This window comes from Zea mays, chromosome 6 (assembly GCF_902167145.1).
Source record: "Zea mays cultivar B73 chromosome 6, Zm-B73-REFERENCE-NAM-5.0, whole genome shotgun sequence".
In the NCBI taxonomy this organism is placed as follows: Eukaryota; Viridiplantae; Streptophyta; class Magnoliopsida; order Poales; family Poaceae; genus Zea; species Zea mays.
The window spans coordinates 37091709-37111958 of record NC_050101.1 but is presented as its reverse complement, the minus strand read 5'-3'; the positions used below and the strand labels follow the sequence as shown (position 1 = coordinate 37111958).

The 20250-nt window shown below is 45.1% G+C and overlaps 1 protein-coding gene across 2 annotated transcripts; it reads right to left on the bottom strand.

The window, feature by feature from the left end:
* Positions 1-4854: 4854 nt before the first annotated feature.
* Positions 4855-20237, bottom strand: LOC100284595 (protein alx). Of its 2 annotated transcripts, none has more exons than NM_001157490.2 (13): positions 19831-20181; positions 19396-19508; positions 19233-19309; positions 11578-11665; positions 11415-11495; positions 11273-11329; positions 7205-7286; positions 6932-6981; positions 6379-6435; positions 6209-6287; positions 5983-6041; positions 5417-5474; positions 4855-5260 (listed from the first exon to the last, which is right to left on the bottom strand). In NM_001157490.2, the coding sequence occupies exons 1-13, from the start codon at positions 20069-20071 to the stop codon at positions 5154-5156; spliced, it is 1149 nt and encodes a 382-aa protein (NP_001150962.1). In that variant the 5' UTR covers positions 20072-20181; the 3' UTR covers positions 4855-5153. The 2 variants fall into 2 exon arrangements, 1 of the variants encoding a protein (NP_001150962.1); XR_004849975.1 differs by having other exon boundaries at positions 4960-5260; positions 5983-6105; positions 19831-20237.
* Positions 20238-20250: the final 13 nt, after the last annotated feature.

Genomic DNA, 20250 nt, shown 5'->3' with positions numbered 1-20250 from the left:
GCCTGGCGGAAGGACAGCTGTCGGGGCTGTCGAGTCCTTGCTGACGTCCTCTTGCTTCCGTAAGGGGGCTGAGAGCCGCCGTCGTCATAGAGCGTGCGGGGCGCCATCATTACTTGTCTGGCGGAGCGAGCCAGATAGGACGCCGGTCTTGTTCCCCGTAGCCTGAGTCAGCTTGGGGTAGGGTAATGATGGTGCCTCCTGTTGACGTGGTCGGTCCGTGCCCTAGGTTGGGCGATGTGGAGGCTCCTCCGAGGTCGAGGTCGAGTCTGTCTTCCGAGGCCGAGGTCGAGTCTGAGCCCCTGGGTCGGGCAAGGCGGAGACCGTCGGCGGAGGCCAGGGCTGAGTCCGAGCCCTGGGGTCAGGCGAAGCGGAGTTCGTCGTCTTCAGGGGCTGAGCCCGAGTCCGAGCCCTGGGGTCGGGCGGAGCGGAGTTCGTCGTCTTCCGGGGCTGAGCCCGAGTCCGAGCCCTTGGTCGGGTGGAGCGGAGTTCGCCGTCTTCCGGGGCTGAGCCCGAGTCCGAGCCCTGGGTCGGGCGGAGCGGAGTTCGCCGTCTTCCGGGGCTGAGCCCGAGTCCGAGCCCTGGGTCGGGCGGAGCGGAGTTCGCCGTCTTCTGGGGCCGAGCCCGAGTCCGAGCCCTAGGTCGGGCGGAGCGGAGTTCGCCGTCTTCCGGGGCCGAGCCCGAGTCCGAGCCCTGGGTCGGGCGGAGCGGAGTTCGCCGTCTTCCGGGGCTGAGCCCGAGTCCGAGCCCTGGGTCGGGCGGAGCGGAGTTTCTTATGGTGCCTGAGGCCGTGCCTGGCTGCCTGTCAGCCTCACTCTATCGAGTGGCACAGCAGTCGGAGCGGCGCAGGCGGCGCTGTCCTTCTGTCAGGCCGGTCAGTGGAGCGGCGAAGTGACCGCGGTCACTTCGGCTCTGTCGACTGGAGGACGTGCGTCAGGATAAAGGTGTCAGGCCACCTTTGCATTAAATGCCCCTGCGATTTGGTCGGTTGGCGTGGCGATTTGGCCATGGTTGCTTCTTGGCGAAGACTGGGCCTCGGGCGAGCCGGAAGTATGTTCGTCGCTGGAAAGGGGCCTCGGGCGAGACGTAGATCCTCCGGGGTCGGCTGCTCTTGCCCGAGGTTGGGCTTGGGCGAGGCGTGATCGAGTCCCTCGAATGGACCGATCCCTGACTTAGTCGCACCCATCAGGCCTTTGCAGCTTTGTGCTGATGGGGGTTACCAGCTGAGAATTAGGAGTCTTGAGGGTACCCCTAATTATGGTCCCCGACAGGTAGTATTGATGTGGGTGATTTCTATGTGAAGTTCCATCTACGAAACAAGGATGATGGCTTTAGTTGGGTTCTGGTGGCGGTCTATGGGGCTGCACAAGATGAATTGAAGGAATCTTTTCTAGCTGAACTGGTGCAAACTTGTGCCAAAGAAAACCTACCTCTTATTGTTGGTGGTGATTTCAATATCATTAGAAATCAACATGAAAAAAATAATGACAACTACAATGATAGATGACCTTTCCTTTTTAATGCAGTCATTGATAGCTTGGATCTCCGGGAATTGGGATTGTCAAATCGGAAATTCACTTGGGCTAACTCTAGAAGCGTACCCACCTTTGAGACTCTTGACCGTATCTTGGTTACTACCGAGTGGGAGTCAAAGTATCCTTTGACAACGGTTCAAGCTTTGACGAGAGAAATTTCTGACCACACTCCACTGCTCATGAACACGGGAAGTGGAACCCACTCAAACAATCAGCCTCCTTTTAAATTTGAGCTCGACTGGTTTCTGAGAGAAGGTTTCTCGGATATGGTGACACAGGTTTGGAAAAATGAGAATAGAGGTTGGTCCCCCCTACAAAAATGGCAGTTCAAAATTCAAAGACTACGCCAATTCCTAAGGGGTTGGGCAAAAAATACCAGTGGTGCATATAAAAAAGAAAAAGAGCAAATTATTAAGAAGGCTGATGATTTAGACAAAAAGGCCGAAACGCAGATGCTTACTGCTCAAGAACTTGACTTAAAGCAGTGTCTAAAGCAGCGTCTAGCTCACATGCTAAGAGAGGAAGAAATTAAATGGTACCAAAGAGCCAAAACAACTAAGTTGTTACAGGGTGATTGTAATACTAAGTACTTTCAGCTGGTAGCAAATGGGAAACATAGAAAAACGAGGATATTCCAGTTAGAACAAGAGAACTGCACTATTGAGGGTGATGAAAATCTTAAAAGATTTATCACTATCTATTACAAGGGCCTCTTTGGTGCATCAGAACCCACCATTTTTCCATGGTTGAATCGGTCAGAGATGATATCCCACAGGTAACTGACCTGGAAAATGAAATTCTTACTTCACCATTTATGATGGATGAAGTCAAGAAGGCAATCTTCCAGATGGAACATAATAAGGCACCAGGACCTGATGGCTTCCCAGCTGAATTTTATCAAGTCTTCTGGGACGTAATCAAAGACGATTTACTATGCCTCTTTCTTGAGTTCCATAAGGGAAATTTGCCCCTGTACTGTCTCAACTTTGGTATAATTACTTTACTCCCCAAGCAAAAAGAGGCCAAACAAATTCAACAATTTAGACCTATATGCCTGCTTAATGTGAGCTTTAAGATTTTCACCAAGGTAATGACGAACCGTGTGGCTCTAGTAGCACAGAAAGTCATTAAGCCTTCTCAAACTGCTTTCATGTCAGGAAGAAACATTATGGAGGGAGTCATTATTTTACACGAGACGATCCACGAGTTACACAGGAAGAAGCTTGATGGCGTCGTACTAAAAATCGACCTTGAGAAGGCCTATGACAAGGTCAATTGGTCCTTTCTCCAACAAGCTTTGCGCATGAAAGGCTTTTCCCCCCAGTGGTGCAATTGGATCAGCCAAATTGTCAAGGGAGGTAGTGTCGGTATCAAAGTCAATGACGACATAGGCCACTACTTTCAAACAAAGAAAGGACTTAGACAAGGGGATCCTCTGTCTCCGATCCTCTTTAATATCGTTGCGGACATGTTGGCTATTTTAATTGAGAGAGCAAAGAATAATGTTGACTTAGTAGGATTAGTACCACACTTAGTGGACGGAGGGCTCTCTATACTTCAATATGCTGATGATACTATCCTATTTATGGAACATGACCTCGATAAGGCCAAAAATCTTAAACTAGTGTTAAGTACTTTTGAGCAGCTATCGGGTCTTAAAATAAACTTCCATAAGAGCGAGCTATATTGCTATGGAGAGGCTAAAGATTTTGAGCATGAATATGCAAATCTTTTTGGGTGCAATACTGGTTGTGTTCCCTTTAAATACCTTGGAATCCCCATGCACCATAGGAAGTTATCAAACAACGACTGGAAGATAATTGAGGAAAAATTTCAGAAAAAACTCAGTAGTTGGAAAGGAAAATTGTTGTCAGTAGGGGGTAGGCTAGTTCTAATTAATTCTGTGCTTACTAGCCTTGCCATGTATATGTTGTCTTTCTTTGAGATACCGAAAGGTGTGCTTAAAAAACTCAACTACTATCGCTTACGTTTCTATTAGCAATGTGATGAACACAAGAAGAAGTACAGGCTCACTAAGTGGAGCATCTTGTGTAGGCCTACAGACTGTGGGGTTTTAGGCATCCTGAATTTGGAAACCCAAAACAAATGTCTTTTGAGTAAGTGGCTTTTCAAGTTAATTAATGAGGAAGGCATTTGGCAAAATCTTCTAAGAAGGAAATATTTGTCACATAAAAACCTTGCCCAAGCTCAAAGACAGCCCGGGGATTCACATTTCTGGTCTGGACTCATGAAAGTGAAAGACCAATTCTTACATTACAGACGTTTCAAAGTTCATAATGGAAAAGAAACTAGATTCTGGGAGGACAATTGGGTTGGTGATAGGCGTCTTAAAATCGCCTATCCTAACCTCTATCAGATTGTGCGCAAAAAGTCTGCAACGGTAGCCGAGGTGCTAAGCACCACGCCGCTAAATGTGACCTTTCGAAGGGCGTTAACGGGCGTTAACTTGGAGTCGTGGTACAAATTGGTGGCATGTGTCCTCAACACTAGCCTTACAGGTGATAGGGACATTTTCATTTGGAATTTACACAAAAGTGGGGTATTCTCAACACGCTCTTTCTATAGGGTATTGATTTGTGATGGTATTGTTCCACTTAAGTCCCCAATCTGGAAGATTAAGATACCACTTAAAATTAAAATTTTTCTGTGGTACATCAAAAATGGAGTTACTCTCACTAAGGATAACCTTGCAAAGCGGAATTGGAAAGGAAATCTAAAATGTTGTTTGTGTAGTTCTCTAGAGACTATCGAACATCTTTTCATCCAATGTCACTTCGCTCGCTTTATTTGGAATACAATACATATCACCTTTGGAATTAAACCTCCCTCTAGCATCTACGACTTGTTTGGTTCTTGGCTTGCTGGTTTTCGGCCAGCATTTAGAAATCAGATTTGTGTAGGTTTATCTGCTATTTGTTGGGCTATATGGTTGAATAGAAATGATATGGTGTTTAATTGCGCCAAGGCTAACACTTTCATGCAGGTTATTTTCAGGGCGACATATTGGGCACGTTCTTGGTCGCTGCTGCTTAGAGACGAGGACGCGAGGACCGATCTAAACAGGGCATGCCGCTTATTGGAGTCGGTCGTTATGGAGGTGTTCGCTAAGTTTGGGTGGAAGTTCTCAAATAGAATTGCGGCCTAGTCGTCTAGCTGTCTTTGGTAAACTTGGTTTTTTTGAGTCTGTTTGTGAGCCTAAGCGCCTTTTGGTTGTATCGATACGCTGTGTACGCTGTCTTGGATGGTGTAGAGGCTGAGACCTTATTTGTGTTCCATTATCTAAAAAAAAGAGCACAATTTTGAAGTAGCACCAGCGTACTTTTATCCTCGTTATGGTGACTTCTAAATTCACCTCAGATGTAGAACATAAAGAAGCTATTGAATCTATTTTTAAATGAACAAGGCATTAGCTAAGACTACATATACTGATCAAAAGATATTCTGTCAGGTTAGATTTTTTTATACAAGTAATTAGTTTAGTGAAAACACTATGTTTACCTGGCTTTTAAGTGTTTATTATAATTATTTTTGTAACTTGACTATCTGCCAAAAATATGGAGCAAGCTGGATTCCTATGCCTGCATGTGTTGTTGCATCAGTCTACTTGTCCCCCTTCTCTTTTGATGCTTTCCTAAGACTTAATATGACGCCTCCACTAAGACATGTAGTTACAATTGCAAGCGAAGCTTCTGTTGGTATATGATAACCTGCCATAAGTGGAAACCAGTAATTAGATGAGACGAAAAGCACTTAAAAACAGCAATGTCACTTTGTATGCTCCTAAAGAAGAGATCAAAACATTAGGTGCTTAATGAATATGAATGTGAGAAAATAAGAGTTAGATAATGTTTTAAATTGCTTACCAAAAAAGTCAAAGATCATCTTTGTCCCAATGAAGCCCAACACAATACCAATGGCAGGCTGCAGAGCAAATTGCCAATAGAAGCAAGTGATGCAGTTAGATCATAGAGCAATATATGAACCAAATCAGTTCTTTTTACAAAAGCGCAGGAGAACTGCACATCTTTATAGATAATAGAGAGAACATGCATTACAGAAAAAGAAAGAAAAAACAAAAAAAACCATTCGGACACACACACAGGGCACTACAACCACCAGGGACTACCCGGGTGCCAAGAGGGTGTCAGCTAAAGCAAGACTACACCAAATCAGCCCTTGATCAATCACATTTGCAACGCTCGTGGTAACTGGTGGTGTTGGATATTATTTAACAACAAATATCCAATACCTCCAATTACCACTAACATGGACCTAATTTTCACAGTGGCTGATGTAAAACTGAATGATTTGTTTGTTCTAAAGCAAGATAACAGAACAAAATAAATAAAATCTAAATATTCAATATTGAAAGGTAAATAGAAAATAGCTCAAGAAACCTTAAAAAGGAAAGGGGATTGTGGATATTCACCTGTAGATACTCCAATTCACCCATGCTTTCAGAAACGAGCACATAGAGCGACCGCAAACCTGACATAACAATAATTCCATCAAGTTAGCTCTTGACATTATCTAGAAGTGCAGCAACTGTACCCTGCATAATGTTTAGATCAATTATAAAAAAATCACCACTATTGCTGAAATATATATTTTTTTTGTAAAACTTGAGCTTGCAACAAAAAAGGCAGATTATTTACCAGAAATAGCAAAAATATTTGATGATAGTATTATAAGTGGATCCCTTGTGACGCCAAAAACTGCTGGTATTGAGTCAATCTGTATAACATAAATGTTAATACCTATACCTGGAGCCATAAAATAGAAAAAAAGAGAACTGCACGTAAAAATAGCTTGAGAAGAAACCTACAGCAAAGGCAATATCACTCAGCTCAATCACTGCCAAAGTCAAGAGCAATGGTGTAGCCTGCAGATATTAACCAAAAGAGGTATCACATCTTCAGGAACATACTCCCTCCATTACATAAAATAAGGCATGCATGTTTTTAGAAAAGTCAACGTTTTAAAACTTTGACCAACAAATCAACAAAAAACATATATTTTTAGTGTATGCATGTTATATACTTGAATTTGTATTAAAAAATACTTTAATATGATGCTCAATTTCTATTTGTTGATGTAATATTTTAAAAGAAATTAATGGTTAAAGTTTCACTCTAAAGACTTTGTCAAAAAAAATATGTGGTATTTTATGGGATGGAGAGAGTATATAACTTTGTGAAGGCACAACAACTCCTTTAAATTCTCCACTCAAACATGCATCTACTTTGTTTGAACAGAAACATAACAGTGAATGCTAAAATAGTAACACATTCAAATGATTGGGAACAGATAAAGAAACTCATAATCCAGGACAATGCTCATTCCATGGTAGCTTTAGTAAAGATCCAGCGTACACTTACTTTCCATACACCATCTTGATTTGTGAAAAAACGATTATCATCATAATAATCTGGCAGGAGAAACATGGGAATGAGCTCAACTAGACACAAATCAAGTAATTTAGTGAATACTAACCCCTAATATAATAACTTTTAAGATAAGTGATTCAAGAATTTAGGTGAGAAGTTGGTCATTTTAGCCGTGTAATTTGGAGTGAACTATGGAGCATGTTAATGTAATCTAAATAGCAGATAGGTAAGGAAAAGTGAAAATCATTGAATAAAGTTGGTTACCAGTGACTGGAATGAACTTTTGGCATGTTTTCACAATGAAGTTATCAGATAGATCAGATTCTTCTTCTTCTTCAGCAAAGAGCTGCCATTATGTTATCAAGAAAGTATTAGTGCTGTGACCCTCGTTGAATATCTTGAAGTCAATTAAAGAATCTCTGCACGACTATCTTGGAGACTTTTCAACATCACAAAAGTGGAAATAAATTGGGAATGTATCAATGATTGTTTTTTTTCCTTTTGAGGGTTAAATTACATAGGCATAAGATTGAAACGTAACAATATAGGTGGAACAAGAATAGATCCGTAAAATAAGCATGCCATCATGGTATATTAATATCACTAATGAGTGATATAAGGAATACACTGAATAGATCCGTAAAATAAGCATGCCATTATGGTATATTAATATCACTAATGAGTGATATAAGGAATACACTGAATAGTTTAGAAACAAGCATTATGCCACGAGCCTAAATATGGGCCGCCATGTTGGGCCTAGCAGGCCAACTGAGGCCCAATGCTAGGCCTTGGCGAGCCATGACCTCACCCTGGGCGCCACTAGGGAGGCACGCGAGCTAGGTGGTACACCCCCTGCCGCCCGTAGAGTCCCTCCCGTCCGGGAGAATCCGAAATCGATGGAAACTCAGAGATAATTGAAAGTTGCCTAGATTGGGGGTGAATAGGAGTAATCTAAAATTTACAACTTTAAACACACACTACGAGCCGGGGTTAGCGTTAGAACTAAAATCAAGTCCGAGAGAGAGGGCGAAAACAAATCAAATGAGAATCAAGCGGATGAACACGATGATTTGTTTTACCGAGGTTCGTTTCCAAAGAACCTAGTCCCTGTTGAGGTCACAAAGACCGGGTCTATTTCAACCCTTTTCCTCTCTCAAACGGTCAATTAGACCGAGTGAGCCTTCTTCCTTAATCCCACGGGTAACTAAGACCCCGCAAGGACCACCACACACTTGGTGTCTCTTGCCTCGCTTACAAAGCACTTGAAAATAAGAATGGAAAAAGAAAAAGGCAATCCAAGAAGCAAGAGCTCAAAAGAACACAAATCTCTCTCTCACAAGTCGCTAAGTGTTTGAGATGAATTTGGGACTTGGAGAGGCTTTGATCTTTTGAGTTGTGTCTAGGAGTGAATGCTAGAGCTCTTGTATTGAATGTGATCTTCAGAAATCTTGGATGCTTGAAGTTGTGGTGGTTGGGGGTATTTATAGCCCCCAACCACCAAGTAAGCCGTTGGGAGACTGCTGGCGATGGGCGCACCGGACAGTCCGGTGCGCCACCGGACACCCACTATTCAGTGTCCGGTGCGCCGCCACGTAACCCAACCGTTAGGGTTCTAGAGCAGTTGACCGTTGGCGCCTTTGTCTTCTTGTGGCACCGGACAGTCTGGTGGTGCACCGGACAGTCCGGTGCCCCTCTGACTCGCTGCTCTGACTTCTGCCGCGTACTGTGCTGCACTGTTCCCGCTGTCAGAGTCGACCGTTGCGCGCTGGATAGCCGTTGCCCGCTGGCTCACCGGACAGACAGTCCGGTGAATTATAGCGGAGCGCGCCTGCGTTTTCCCGAGAGTGGCTGGTTGACCCTTGTACGGTCCTAGTGCGCCAGACCACAGAACACTCAGTTCTTTGCTCCGGTTCAATTTAGTCCCTAACTTGAATCTTTTATTGGTTTGTGTTGAACCTTATGGACCTGTAATACATTAGTTCTAGAGCAAACTAGTTAGTCCATATGTTTGTGTTGGACATTCAACCACTAAAATTAATTGTAGAAAAAGGTTAACCCTATTTCCCTTTCAATAACCTTCGATAAGTTTGCAATAAAAAAATAGAGTTTGTTTAGAAAAAGATAGAGTTTGTTTGGAAAAGGAGAGTCCAAATCTATAAGGATTCCTCTAGTTTCTTTGAATAAAAATCTAATAGGGACTACAAATATAAGAGCAACATAACAATTTCAACCTAATCAAGAATAGAGCTATCTCTCCTCCCTCTCCCTGCACTGCCCCCTCCCTCTCCCATGCAAGTAGCAGCAGCCGCCCCCCCTAGCAGGGCTGTTACACTAGGTTTTCGGCTGGATCGATCCCATGGACGACAATTCCACCATGTCCATGGAGATGGAGTGGCTTGAGGCCCTCGCCGCTGACCTCACCAAGCGCATAGACAAGGTGCAAGAGCACCTTGCCAGGTCGACGCCCACTTGGGCAACGTGCGGCAAGGAGGCTCCAAAGACAAGATTGCCGCCGCCACCACAACCAATGAAAAGTTGGAACGCGAGGCTAGCACTAAGGAGCTCGAGGCAGAGACCAAATGTAACACCCAGTCCACTCCCGGATCGGCGGTACTTACTCATGACAGTCCTCTAGGATTATTAGACCATCCCCACATACGAACATGAGTCTTTTGTGCACACTTTGTCCCTACTCATGTACACCCGAGAAGACTTCCCGGTCGGTCACCCATCCCAAGATTGCTCTGGGCCAAGCACACTTAACCCAGAAGTTTTTTCGAGACAGACTTCCGAAAAAGAAGATGCACCTTATTGGTATGAGTACTCTATTAATTTTATTAATCTTTGAGCCAGGATATCACCATCCGCTGGGGCTAGGATATCACAATTCACCCCCTTAGAAGACTGACGTCCTCGTCGGTCAACCCTAAGCCAGGAACCTTCCCTCTTGTCCACGTATGTATGTTAGTGCCGACATATGCCATATCATGTGACCACTCTGGGCCCACATGCCCCATATACTCGAACCCCTAGCCCACACATGTCCGTGAAACCGCAAGAGTTGGCTCTGATACTATTTGTAACACCCCGTCCACTCCCAGACCGACGATACTTACTCCTGACAACCGTCTAGGATCATAGACCATCCCCACAGATCAACACGAGTCTTTCATGCACACTTTGTCCTCACTCATGCACACCCGAAAAGACTTCCCGATCGATCACCCAACCCAAGATTGCTCTAGGCCAAGCATGCTTAACCTAGAGGTTATTTCGAGACAGGCTTCCGAAAAATAAGATACACCTTGTTGGTATGAGTACTCTATTAATTCAAAGTCTTGGTCAGGATATCACACCAAACATGTCATTGAACAAGTTGAACATGCCTTCCTCAAGGGGAAGGAGAAATCAACCTCACGGGCCCAAGCTTGTGGAAGAGGTGACGAACAAAATGTTTGTCGCCATCCAGTAGAGGGAGGTGCCACCAAGGGCGTTCTTGACACTGTCGTACCATTACCCGTTCACAACACCTGTCTATACTAGGGGCTATGTTACGGTTTCAACCTAAGCAAGAATAGAGCTATTGCTCCTCCCTCTCTCTCTCTCTCTGTGTGCTCCCCTCTCCCTGCGCCACCCCCCTCTCTGTCCCACGCCAAGCAGCAGCAGCAGGGCTGTGACACATTCATTGAAGCTGTCAAAAGACAGGAGTTTGTTTTTGCCAAAAGTGTAATTGCAGGAAATGAACAAGTAGATCATTTCTAAGTTGATATTTTTTTGGCGACTTTACCATTCTCATGAAGTTAACAATGCATCCTGGCCACTATTATGCTAATCTTAAACATGGTAAAATAACAAGTTTACCAATAGGGGCTTAGGCTGTCTCCAGCAACGTCCTCTATATTCATCCTCTATATCCGTCCTTTACAGTCTCCTCTAAAAGATTCCATCCTCTATATCTCCTTCCTCTCCAACAACGTCCTCTAAATCACGTTCTCTATACTCAAATATCTATATTAGAAACATTTTTTATTTTTATTTTTTATACATACGTATTTGTCATACTCTCAAATGTATTGTACATATTTTAGTTTTGCTAAACCGGTTATTTAAAGTATTCAAATGAATAGAGGATCGTTTAGAGAAACTCTATATATAGAGAATCCAGCAGCGTCCTCTAAATTTAGAGGACCGTTTAGAGGACGCTGCTGGAGGGCGTAGAGGACCATTCGATCCTCTATATTTAGGGTACAGAACCCTTTAGGGTCCCTTGTTGGAGCTAGTCTTACAGTAAAGTGTGACCCATCTTTTTTAATGAAAAAACAGTCTTACCTTGTAAGAAGTGAATAACAGGATCAAAGCCAACAACAAATTCACCGCCTCAAATTTCTACAGAAAATTAGAAGGCTGTAATAATCAATATAATATGATAAATGAAAAAAATAACCAACAGTAGCATGAGAGAACAATCAACCTGGATGGTAGCTGTTCCTAGGATGATCATCACAGCCCGGAAGACCACAGCTCCAGCAATACCATAAGAAAGTACTCGATTCTTGTTTCAGACATCAGAAATGATGAGAAAAGGTACAAAATTGACTTGAATGTCAACTGCTGCAATAGCCATTGAGACATACCTGGTATTCATTTGGCACTTTGAAATACTTAAAGACCAGAACAAAAACAAAGAGATTGTCCACCGACAAACTCTGTTCCAATAAATACCTGTTAGATAACAGGACAATATTACATTGTTATGTATAGAGTTGAAGGAAACTGTTGTAATGATTGATCATTTTATAAAACACACAAAATAAAACTCATCTTCAAGTTTACAAACTAATAGCATTTAAATGGAAGTGTTATTGGAGGGAAAAAATAGCAAGATGTATGATTAGATGAGAATGCAACCAATTTTTTTTTCTCGAATACGCAAGAGAATTGCGTATTTTTGTATTAATAGGAGAAGCAAAAACACAAAAGTCATAGCCAAGAGGCCACACAAGAATTACAGGAGGATTACAAGAGGAGAGAAACATAAACAAACATAACAACCCCAAACACACAAACACTCATGAAACACAATAGCACTTAGGTAGCAACATCTGGCAGTGACGGACCTTTGGCACCAGCCAGCTTCCAAAGCATAATATCATTTCCAACCATGGCTAAGGCAGCAGAAAGATTTGGACCAGTGATTTCAAGTCGTCCGACTAATCGCGATTAATCGCGATTAGTCGGGCTGGTCGGTATTTTGTGCACGATTTGGCGGACGACTCGACTAGACAGCCTAGTCGTCCTGGTCGTCCGACTAATCGTCGACTAGGTCGACTAGTCGTCCGATTTTGTGTGATCTGGTCGTCCTGGCTAGGGTTCAGTTATTGGGCCTTTTTTAGCCCATCTATAGTGACTACAAGTCTCCTTTCCTCTCCTATTCTACCCTAGCCGCCAAACACTGGCTCCCTGGCCTGGCCAACGTCTCCTCTGGCCTCTGCACGTCTCCTCTCTTGCGCCCCCCTGCCTCTCCCTTCTCTTGCACTGCGCCACTGCCCCTGCGTCCCTGCCCCTCCTCCTGGACACCGGCGGGCAGCGGCACAGCAGCCTGCGTCCCTGCCCCTCCTGGAGTCCTGCAGCGGCTGTGGCTACAAACCAGTGGCGAGATGAGCACATCATCTGAAGGTTTCTCCTGCTCCCTCCACTTTTCTTCCTTCTTTGTACTGCATGTAGTGGATGGTTGCTGACTTGCTGTTGTCCCTCCTGCTCCCCCAATTCAACCAATGCTGTGTTGCTGGCCTGCTGCCCTGTACAGAATTTGTTGCTGGCCGTGCACAAGTGGAAGTTATTATGAATAATGTAGAATCATCAGCCGCATCAGGTGGTGCTCCTGGTTCAGCAGCTTCTGCTACTTTAGACTCTGCTGCTTTTGTTGAAAAGGCTATAGCAGCACTTCCACCAGAGCTTGCATCCCAAGCTGTTGACGTGAAGAGGAAAGCCAAATCACAAGACCCAGGATGGAAATATGGTTGGTGGCCAGATTCTACAAAGGACTTTGTGCAGTGCATTTTCTGTAGGAAGATCATCCCTTCTGGGATAAAAAGGTTCAAGCAACATCTCGCTGGAGGTTTTGGTGATACAATGAAGTGTGGTAGTGTGCCTGAATTGGTTTCAAAAGAGATGCTTGCTTACCTAAGGAAGAATGCAAGGTCTTTGGTTGTGAATGTGGATGAAGATGGTGGAGAAGATGAAAGTGAAGGTAAAAAAGAACAAGTTGCAGCTGAACCAAGTTCTGGGACTAAGGTTAAGCAAGCGAAGAAGAAGATAAATCAGTCAGCCATTAGTGCATTTGTTGTTTCAGCACCACCAAAACCACAAACTCAGAAGCACTCTAAGTCAGTGAGTTCTATGCTTTGCAAGACACCAGAAGAAGTGGTTGCTGAGAGGCATAGATCTAAAACATCTCAATCTACACTTGAGCACTGCACCAAAAAAGATAAGGAGGCCAAACAAATAGTTGATGACCATGTTGCTGATTTCCTATATGAGAATAATATTCCATTAAATGTTGTTAAATCTAGAAGTTGGGAGATTATGCTTGAGTCAATTGGGCAGTATGGCCCTGGATATCGCTCACCATCATACCATGACACTAGGGTTCCTTTGCTTGATAGAGCTGTGGACAGGACAGCAGAATTGAGAAAGAAACATGAGGAGGCTTGGAAAGAATATGGGTGCAGTCTTATGTCTGATGGGTGGACTGATATGAGGCAACGCCACATAATAAATTTTCTTGCCAACAGTCCAGCAGGGACCTTCTTTCTTGAGTCTGTTGATGCTTCAAGTGAGGTAGCTAATGCTCAAATGCTGGCAGATTTATTGGAGAAGCAAATCAACAAGATTGGGAAGGAGTATGTGGTCCAGACTGTCACAGACAATGGGGCCAATTTCAAGGCAGCAGGTAGGATTCTTGTGGATAGGATGCCCCATTTGTTTTGGACACCTTGTGCTGCCCACTGCTTGGATTTGATGTTGGAAGACATTGGTAAGATAAAAGATTTCAGTACTTGTATCAATATGGCAAAGAAGGTGTCAAGGTTCATCTACAAGCATGGGAGACTTCTTGACCAAATGAGAGAGAAGATAGGTGGGGATCTAGTGCGGCCAGCAGTGACTCGATTTGCTACCTCCTTCCTTACATTGGCAAGCATGTATAGGCATAGGAATGGACTGAGAGCTTTATTTTATTGTGAAGAATGACATGCTAGTCGTTTCTCTACTACCACAGAAGGACAACAAGCAGAAAATATTGTCCTGTCGGCCCCATTTTGGAATAAAGTTGAAAATTGCCTTAAAGCAACACAACCACTACTTGTTGCCTTGAGGATAGCTGATGGAGATGAGACACCAGCAGCTCCTGAAATTCTTGCAGCCATGGATGTGGCAAAAAACACAATCAAGGAAGCTTTGAAAGACAACCAAAGGTTACTTGCAGAGGTTCTAAATTGTTATGAGAAGAGATGGGAAACCCAAATTGAGCAAAAATTGTATGGGGCTGCACTGTTCTTGAATCCAGGGAAGTTTTTTGCCATAAGGGACAAAGACAGAAGACAAGCTGCAAGGCTAAGATCCATGTTCAATGATTGTATGTGGAAGATGGTTGCCGATGATAATGAACAAACGGTGATTAGTAAGCAAGCTGACGACTATGAGAGGTCGGAAGGAGAGTGCTTCTCAAAGCAAGGAGCAATAAGGGACAGAGACAAAAAAAATCCTAGTAAGTTTTTTTGTCTCTCTATTTTATTTTCTGCGTGAAATTGTATATTCATATTAGTTTGCAATTGCAGTTCTTTGGTGGGGTTCGTATGGTGGCCTAGCATATGAGCTTCAATGTCTAGCAAAAAGAATTATTAGTCTTTGTTGTTCAGCATCTGGTTGTGAGCGTAATTGGAGTGTATTTGCTAATGTAAGTGAAGTCCTGCTCCTGCTGTCCTTAATTAACTGCTGCTGACCTGCTGTCCTGTGTCCTTAATTGGAGTGTATTTTTCTGTTTTTTATTTCTTTTAGATCCACACCAAAAAGAGGAACAAGTTGGAGCACAAAAGATTGGATAAATTGGTGTATGTCAGCTACAACCGTAAGATGCAAAACAGATTTCAAAAAATCAGAGAGCTCGGTTCTAAAGGAAAGAGGAGCAATCCACTACTGCTAAATGACTTTCAATGGGAGAGTGAATGGGTTGTTGAAAACGATGAGGTTCATGCAGGTGATGGTGCTGATATTACTTGGGCCAATGTGGATGAAGTTGTTGGTGCAACGGAGGGTCTAAGGGGTCGTAACTTGCCTCGTGCTGCTTCTACACGTGCTGCAGTTTCTAGCCAAATTATTGCTTATTCTCGGTCTAGAAAGCGACAAAGGGACATAGACCAACATCCTGAAGGTGATGCAGCAGATGAAATGGACGAGGATAATGATGATGAATCTGGACCTGCTGAAGTTGCTGATGCAGGCTTCCATTTGGATGATGATTTGCTTTAAAATTTAGATTATTGTAGGCTACAACTGCAAGCAGACTGTGCTTTTATCTTTTGTGCTACTCGGTGCTCATATCTTTTGTGCTACTTTTGTGCTATTGTTCGCTGTTGCACTAGAGTAGACAGTTAAAACATGAACTTATTTCTTGTGGCTTGTGCATGTGCTTTTATGATTGGAATTGGGTTATTGCTTGTGGTTGTGGCTTGTGCTTTTATGTTGTTATTCAGGAATCAAGTCTTCAAGACTCAAGAGGTAGGGCTGCAAGATTGATGGACAGATGGAGAGATGAAGAATTGGAGATTATGCCATTATGGGATGTCACATGTCAGGTTCAGGTAAGTCACAAATCACAATGAAGCAATATGTTACTTTGTTTATCCTAGTTGTTTGTTCTAATTTATATAATGTATACAGGTATATTTATATAAATACCTATATAAGTATAGCTAATAGTCTAGGACGACCAGGGACCGACTAGGGGTCGACTAGTCGCCCTAGTCGTCGCCTAATCGCGACTAGTCGCCTGGTCGGTCCCGGTGTTCGACCAGGCGACTAGGCGATTTGAAATCATTGATTTGGACTCATCCCATTGAAAACACAATCATTCCGATGCTTCCAAAGACACCACGCCCCCAGGAATTAAGGCCAGCCTGAGAAGATCCCCCCAAGGGAGCGGAGATGCCTTTCCACCATGCCATGAAGTCCTCTTCACCCGGTTGCGGTGCCACACCAGCAAGCCCAATCCTTTGGAGAAGGATAAACCAGAATTGTCGAGCGAAAACGCAAGACAGCAGCAGGTGGTTGATCGTCTCCTCCTCCTGGTCACAAAGGACACAAGCGTCGGGATGGTCGAGGTTGCGCCTAGCCAACCGGTCGGCCGTCCATCAACGGTTGTGGGCAACCAGCCATAAGAAGAATCGACACTTTGGAGGCGCCCAACTTTTCCAAATAAGATCGCAATGCTCGAAAGTGATTGAGCCCATGAAGATCATCCCATAAGCAGACTTTGCTGAATACTGGCCCGAGCTTGAGAATCTCCAGATATGCTTATCAGGGGTATCGGGCAAGAACAACACCTCTGAAACAGCTTCCGCTAAGTTAATGAACTCTGCGATGACCACAACAGTGACCGTACCACGAAGATCGTGAACCCAAGCCATATCAGTTAAGCCCTCAACGACCGTTCTCTTGTTAGCTACTCTCTTAGGAACCATAGCATATAGGTGGGGGGCCAGATCAACCAGGCGCTGCCCTAACAACCATCTGTCACCCCAAAACAAGGTGTTCCTGCCATCTATGTTACCCTGACACGGGGATATGGATACGGATACGCGATACGTCGATACCCCGATACGCCATTTCTCAAAAAACACTGATACGGCGACACGTAAATATATATTATAAATAAAAATAAATAGCAGGATTATTAGCGACGTGCAAAACTACCTTCGCTGTCACTGGCCTCAGTAGATGCAGAAGCAGAAGCATTTGAACTCGCTAGTCGCTGCCATGGGATCTAACAAGACCGGAGTTGTACCAGTCAACAGATTGAGAAGCAAGGAGTTTGAGAAGCAAGAAGGGAAGATAAGAACACAGACCTACAGATTGATTTGTGGCAAAGGTGTGCAGGCAGCCACAAAACACACCGACGTCGACCTGTGGATCGATGGGCGTCACTGTGACATGGATCGGCGACAATGGCTAGAAACCCAGTCTGGCAGTGGCAGCTACAGACCCACCAATCATCAGGCGGCAACTCCAATCGGTGACTGATGACCACAGATCGACTGCGACAGTAGCAACGAGCCCACGGCTCATCAGGCGGCGGCTCCAATCAATGAACGGCAGCGACAGACCTCGTGGCGGCGGCACCAATCGGCGGCTGGTAGGTTGATAGCCACATACCTCACTGCGCGCCGGCGACTGGTAGGCCGACGGTCACAGACTTCGCGACGTAATCGGCGACGACGACGACGGTTGGGGGCCAGATCAACCAGGCGCTGCCCTAACAGCCATCTGTCACCCCAAAACAAGGTGTTGCTGCCAGCCTGCCATCTCCAACTTCAGAGACTAAGGCAAGATCGAAGAGAGACTTGACCTGATCTGAAAACTGGAGTTGAAAAGAAGCCCAAGCCTTGTCCGGACTAGTCTTTTGAAGCCAAAGCCATCTAACACGGAGAGCCCAATTCAAAGACTGTAAATTAGAGATGCCGAGACCACCCAGCTCTTTAGGTCTAGTGACTTTAGGCCAAGCAATCAGACAATGACCTCCATTAGTCTCGCTTCTACCACGCCAAAGAAAATTTCTCATGATTTTATCCATGGCCTTGAGGGCCCAAGGAGAGAGATCTAGAGCCATAGCATGATAGACGATAGTAGCTGTCAACACAAACTGAACCTGGACCGCTCTTCCTGCCTTAGTCATAAGATCAGCCTTCCAACCCGGGAGAGAGTTCGCCAAGCGGTCAATGAAGGGCTGTAATTGCGCTTTATTGAGCTTTTTTAAGGACAGTGGCAGCCCCAAATATTTGAAAAGGAATTCCTCCAGCTTGCAAGGCAGATGATCTTGAACAGTGGCTACCTCCGACTGTGAGCACCTGATAGGGATAATACTACTTTTCTGAATATTTGTTTGGAGACCGGAAGCTTCACCAAACAGCCTGAGTATATTTCCCACCAGAACAAGGTCATCCACTGTAGGTTTGATGAAAAGTGCAACATCATCCGCGTAAAGAGAGACTCTATGCAGAAAGGAACAAGTTGACAGGGGTTGCAACAGCCTAGCTTCAACAGCTCGCCCCACCATGAGGTTTAGAACGTCCATCACCAAAATGAATAACATAGGGGAGAGGGGGTCTCCCTGCCGCAGCCCTCTTCTGTGCGGAATGAAGTCCCCTGGAATACCATTAAGGAGAATCTGAGAGGAGGATGTGGCAAGCAGCCCACTCACAATGTCACACCATCCAGCACCAAACCCCAGACTCTGCAAGACTTCCAACAAGAAGGGCCAAGATACTGAATCAAACACCTTTGATATGTCCAGTTTCAGCATAATTGTTGGCTGATTCTGAGAATGAAGGAAGCGGGTTGTTTGTTGGACCAACATGAAGTTGTCTTGAATAAATCTTCCCTTGATGAAAGTACTTTGGTTCTTGGACACCATACTATCAAGTTGACCTCCCAACCGGTTTGCAAGGATCTTCGTAATCAGTTTAGCAAAACTATGAATGATGCTTATAGGCCTAAACTCCTTGGCATTAGACGGGTTCTCAACCTTGGGAAGGAGGATAACAAAGGCTGAATTAAGAGCCCGAAAATTCCGAAAGTCTTTCCTCCAAATTGCTACAACAGCCGCCATGATGTCCTTCTTAATGATTGGCCAACACACCTTATAAAATCTTCCCGTGAAGCCATCGGGCCCCGGCGCTTTGTCAGAGGGCATCTGCTTGATGGTATCCCAAACTTCTTCTTCCGAACATGAGTTGACAAGGTGATCCAGAAGATGGTGTTGGATCCCGAGGGCCTCAAGATCAATGGAAGGTGCTGCTCAATTATTTTACGGAGCTGATTGGTAGCAGCAATGCAACCAAACTAACATGCACGAAACAACAAAGCTAATGTGCATTGCTGTGTCCTTCTCAAATGTGCTGTTATTCATATGTAATCCTAGAAATCCTATTCTAATAGAAAAGGCAGCCAAACTTATAACTATTTTGTAAAAAAGTGCCAATGCTAAATACAACGGGATCTGCATAGCACACACCCAGCAAAATACTCCGATGCCTTCTCGGCCCCGTCCTTCAAGGCAATGCTAACTCCAAAAAGCACGGCAGCAAGAATCTGAACAAACCCAATGTATTAGCTCCATGTGTAGAAGTAACTCTAAGCTGAATCAACAAAATGGTAGATAGATAGAAAAAACTGACCACAAGTGTCACCCTTCTAATGGCAGAGCCTTTCCCACTCGTGCTGGACACCGCTACGGGTTCTGCACCCTTTTTGGGTTGAGCACGTGGAGTAGAATTTACCGTCTCCTTTTCTGCATACATATCCAACGCGAGGTATCAGAGAGGGACAAGAAATCTCACGAAACCATCAAAAATGAATTCAGCAGATAGCATGGGAGTCCCCTTCTGAGGAACTTGATTTCAAAATGCGTCACTGAGTTATTGCGCATTTCTGATGTTGCAGCCGAACTATGGCGCCCATGGCTTGATGTTGCAACCAAACAATTGTGCGCATGGCTTGATGTTGCAACCAAGCTATTGCGCCCAAGGCTGGCTGGCTCGCAGGAGCCGAAGGAAGGAATTGGGCGGTAAGAAGCTAGACGGCGGTGGGGTGGAGCCGAGCGTCGTACTCACCAGAGCTTAGCGAGACGCCTTCCTCCTGTTCCGCCCTCCTGGCGCGCCGCCTCCGCATCCTCCCGCGCCGTCCTCCTTCCGCTTCCCCAGGGCGGGACGACGCGGCGGACACCGTGAACGGGAGAGGCCGCCACGTGAGCGGCGGCGGCGGGAGCGCCGCTCGCGCACGACGCGTCCACCACGGGTCCGGAAGCCGCGGCAGGAACCGCGTAGCGGTCGAAGCGGCCACCGCGGAAGCCATCGCCGGGGACGATCTCGGTCGGGGCGCGACGGGTGGAGCTCGGGAGCGTACGGCCGCGGGCGGAGGCGGAGCGGAGCACACTTCAGCGTCAGCCACACCGGCTGCGGTACAGGCGTATAGCGGTAGGCAGCCCACCCCACCCAAACGGAGCGCACGTGCGCCACCCGCAGCGGGACCCG

What these genes read in the sequence shown, in the direction of transcription:
- LOC100284595 (NM_001157490.2), bottom strand. Translation starts at nt 20,071, where the DNA reads ATGGCTTCCGCGGTGGCCGCTTCGACCGCTACGCGGTTCCTGCCGCGG. An exon ending in AAAGTTCATTCCAGTCACTG is followed by an intron (nt 6,982 to 7,204) that starts GTAACCAACTTT and finishes TTCTCCTGCCAG; the next exon opens with ATTATTATGATGATAATCGT. An exon ending in GATGATCTTTGACTTTTTTG is followed by an intron (nt 5,261 to 5,416) that starts GTAAGCAATTTA and finishes CACTTATGGCAG; the next exon opens with GTTATCATATACCAACAGAA.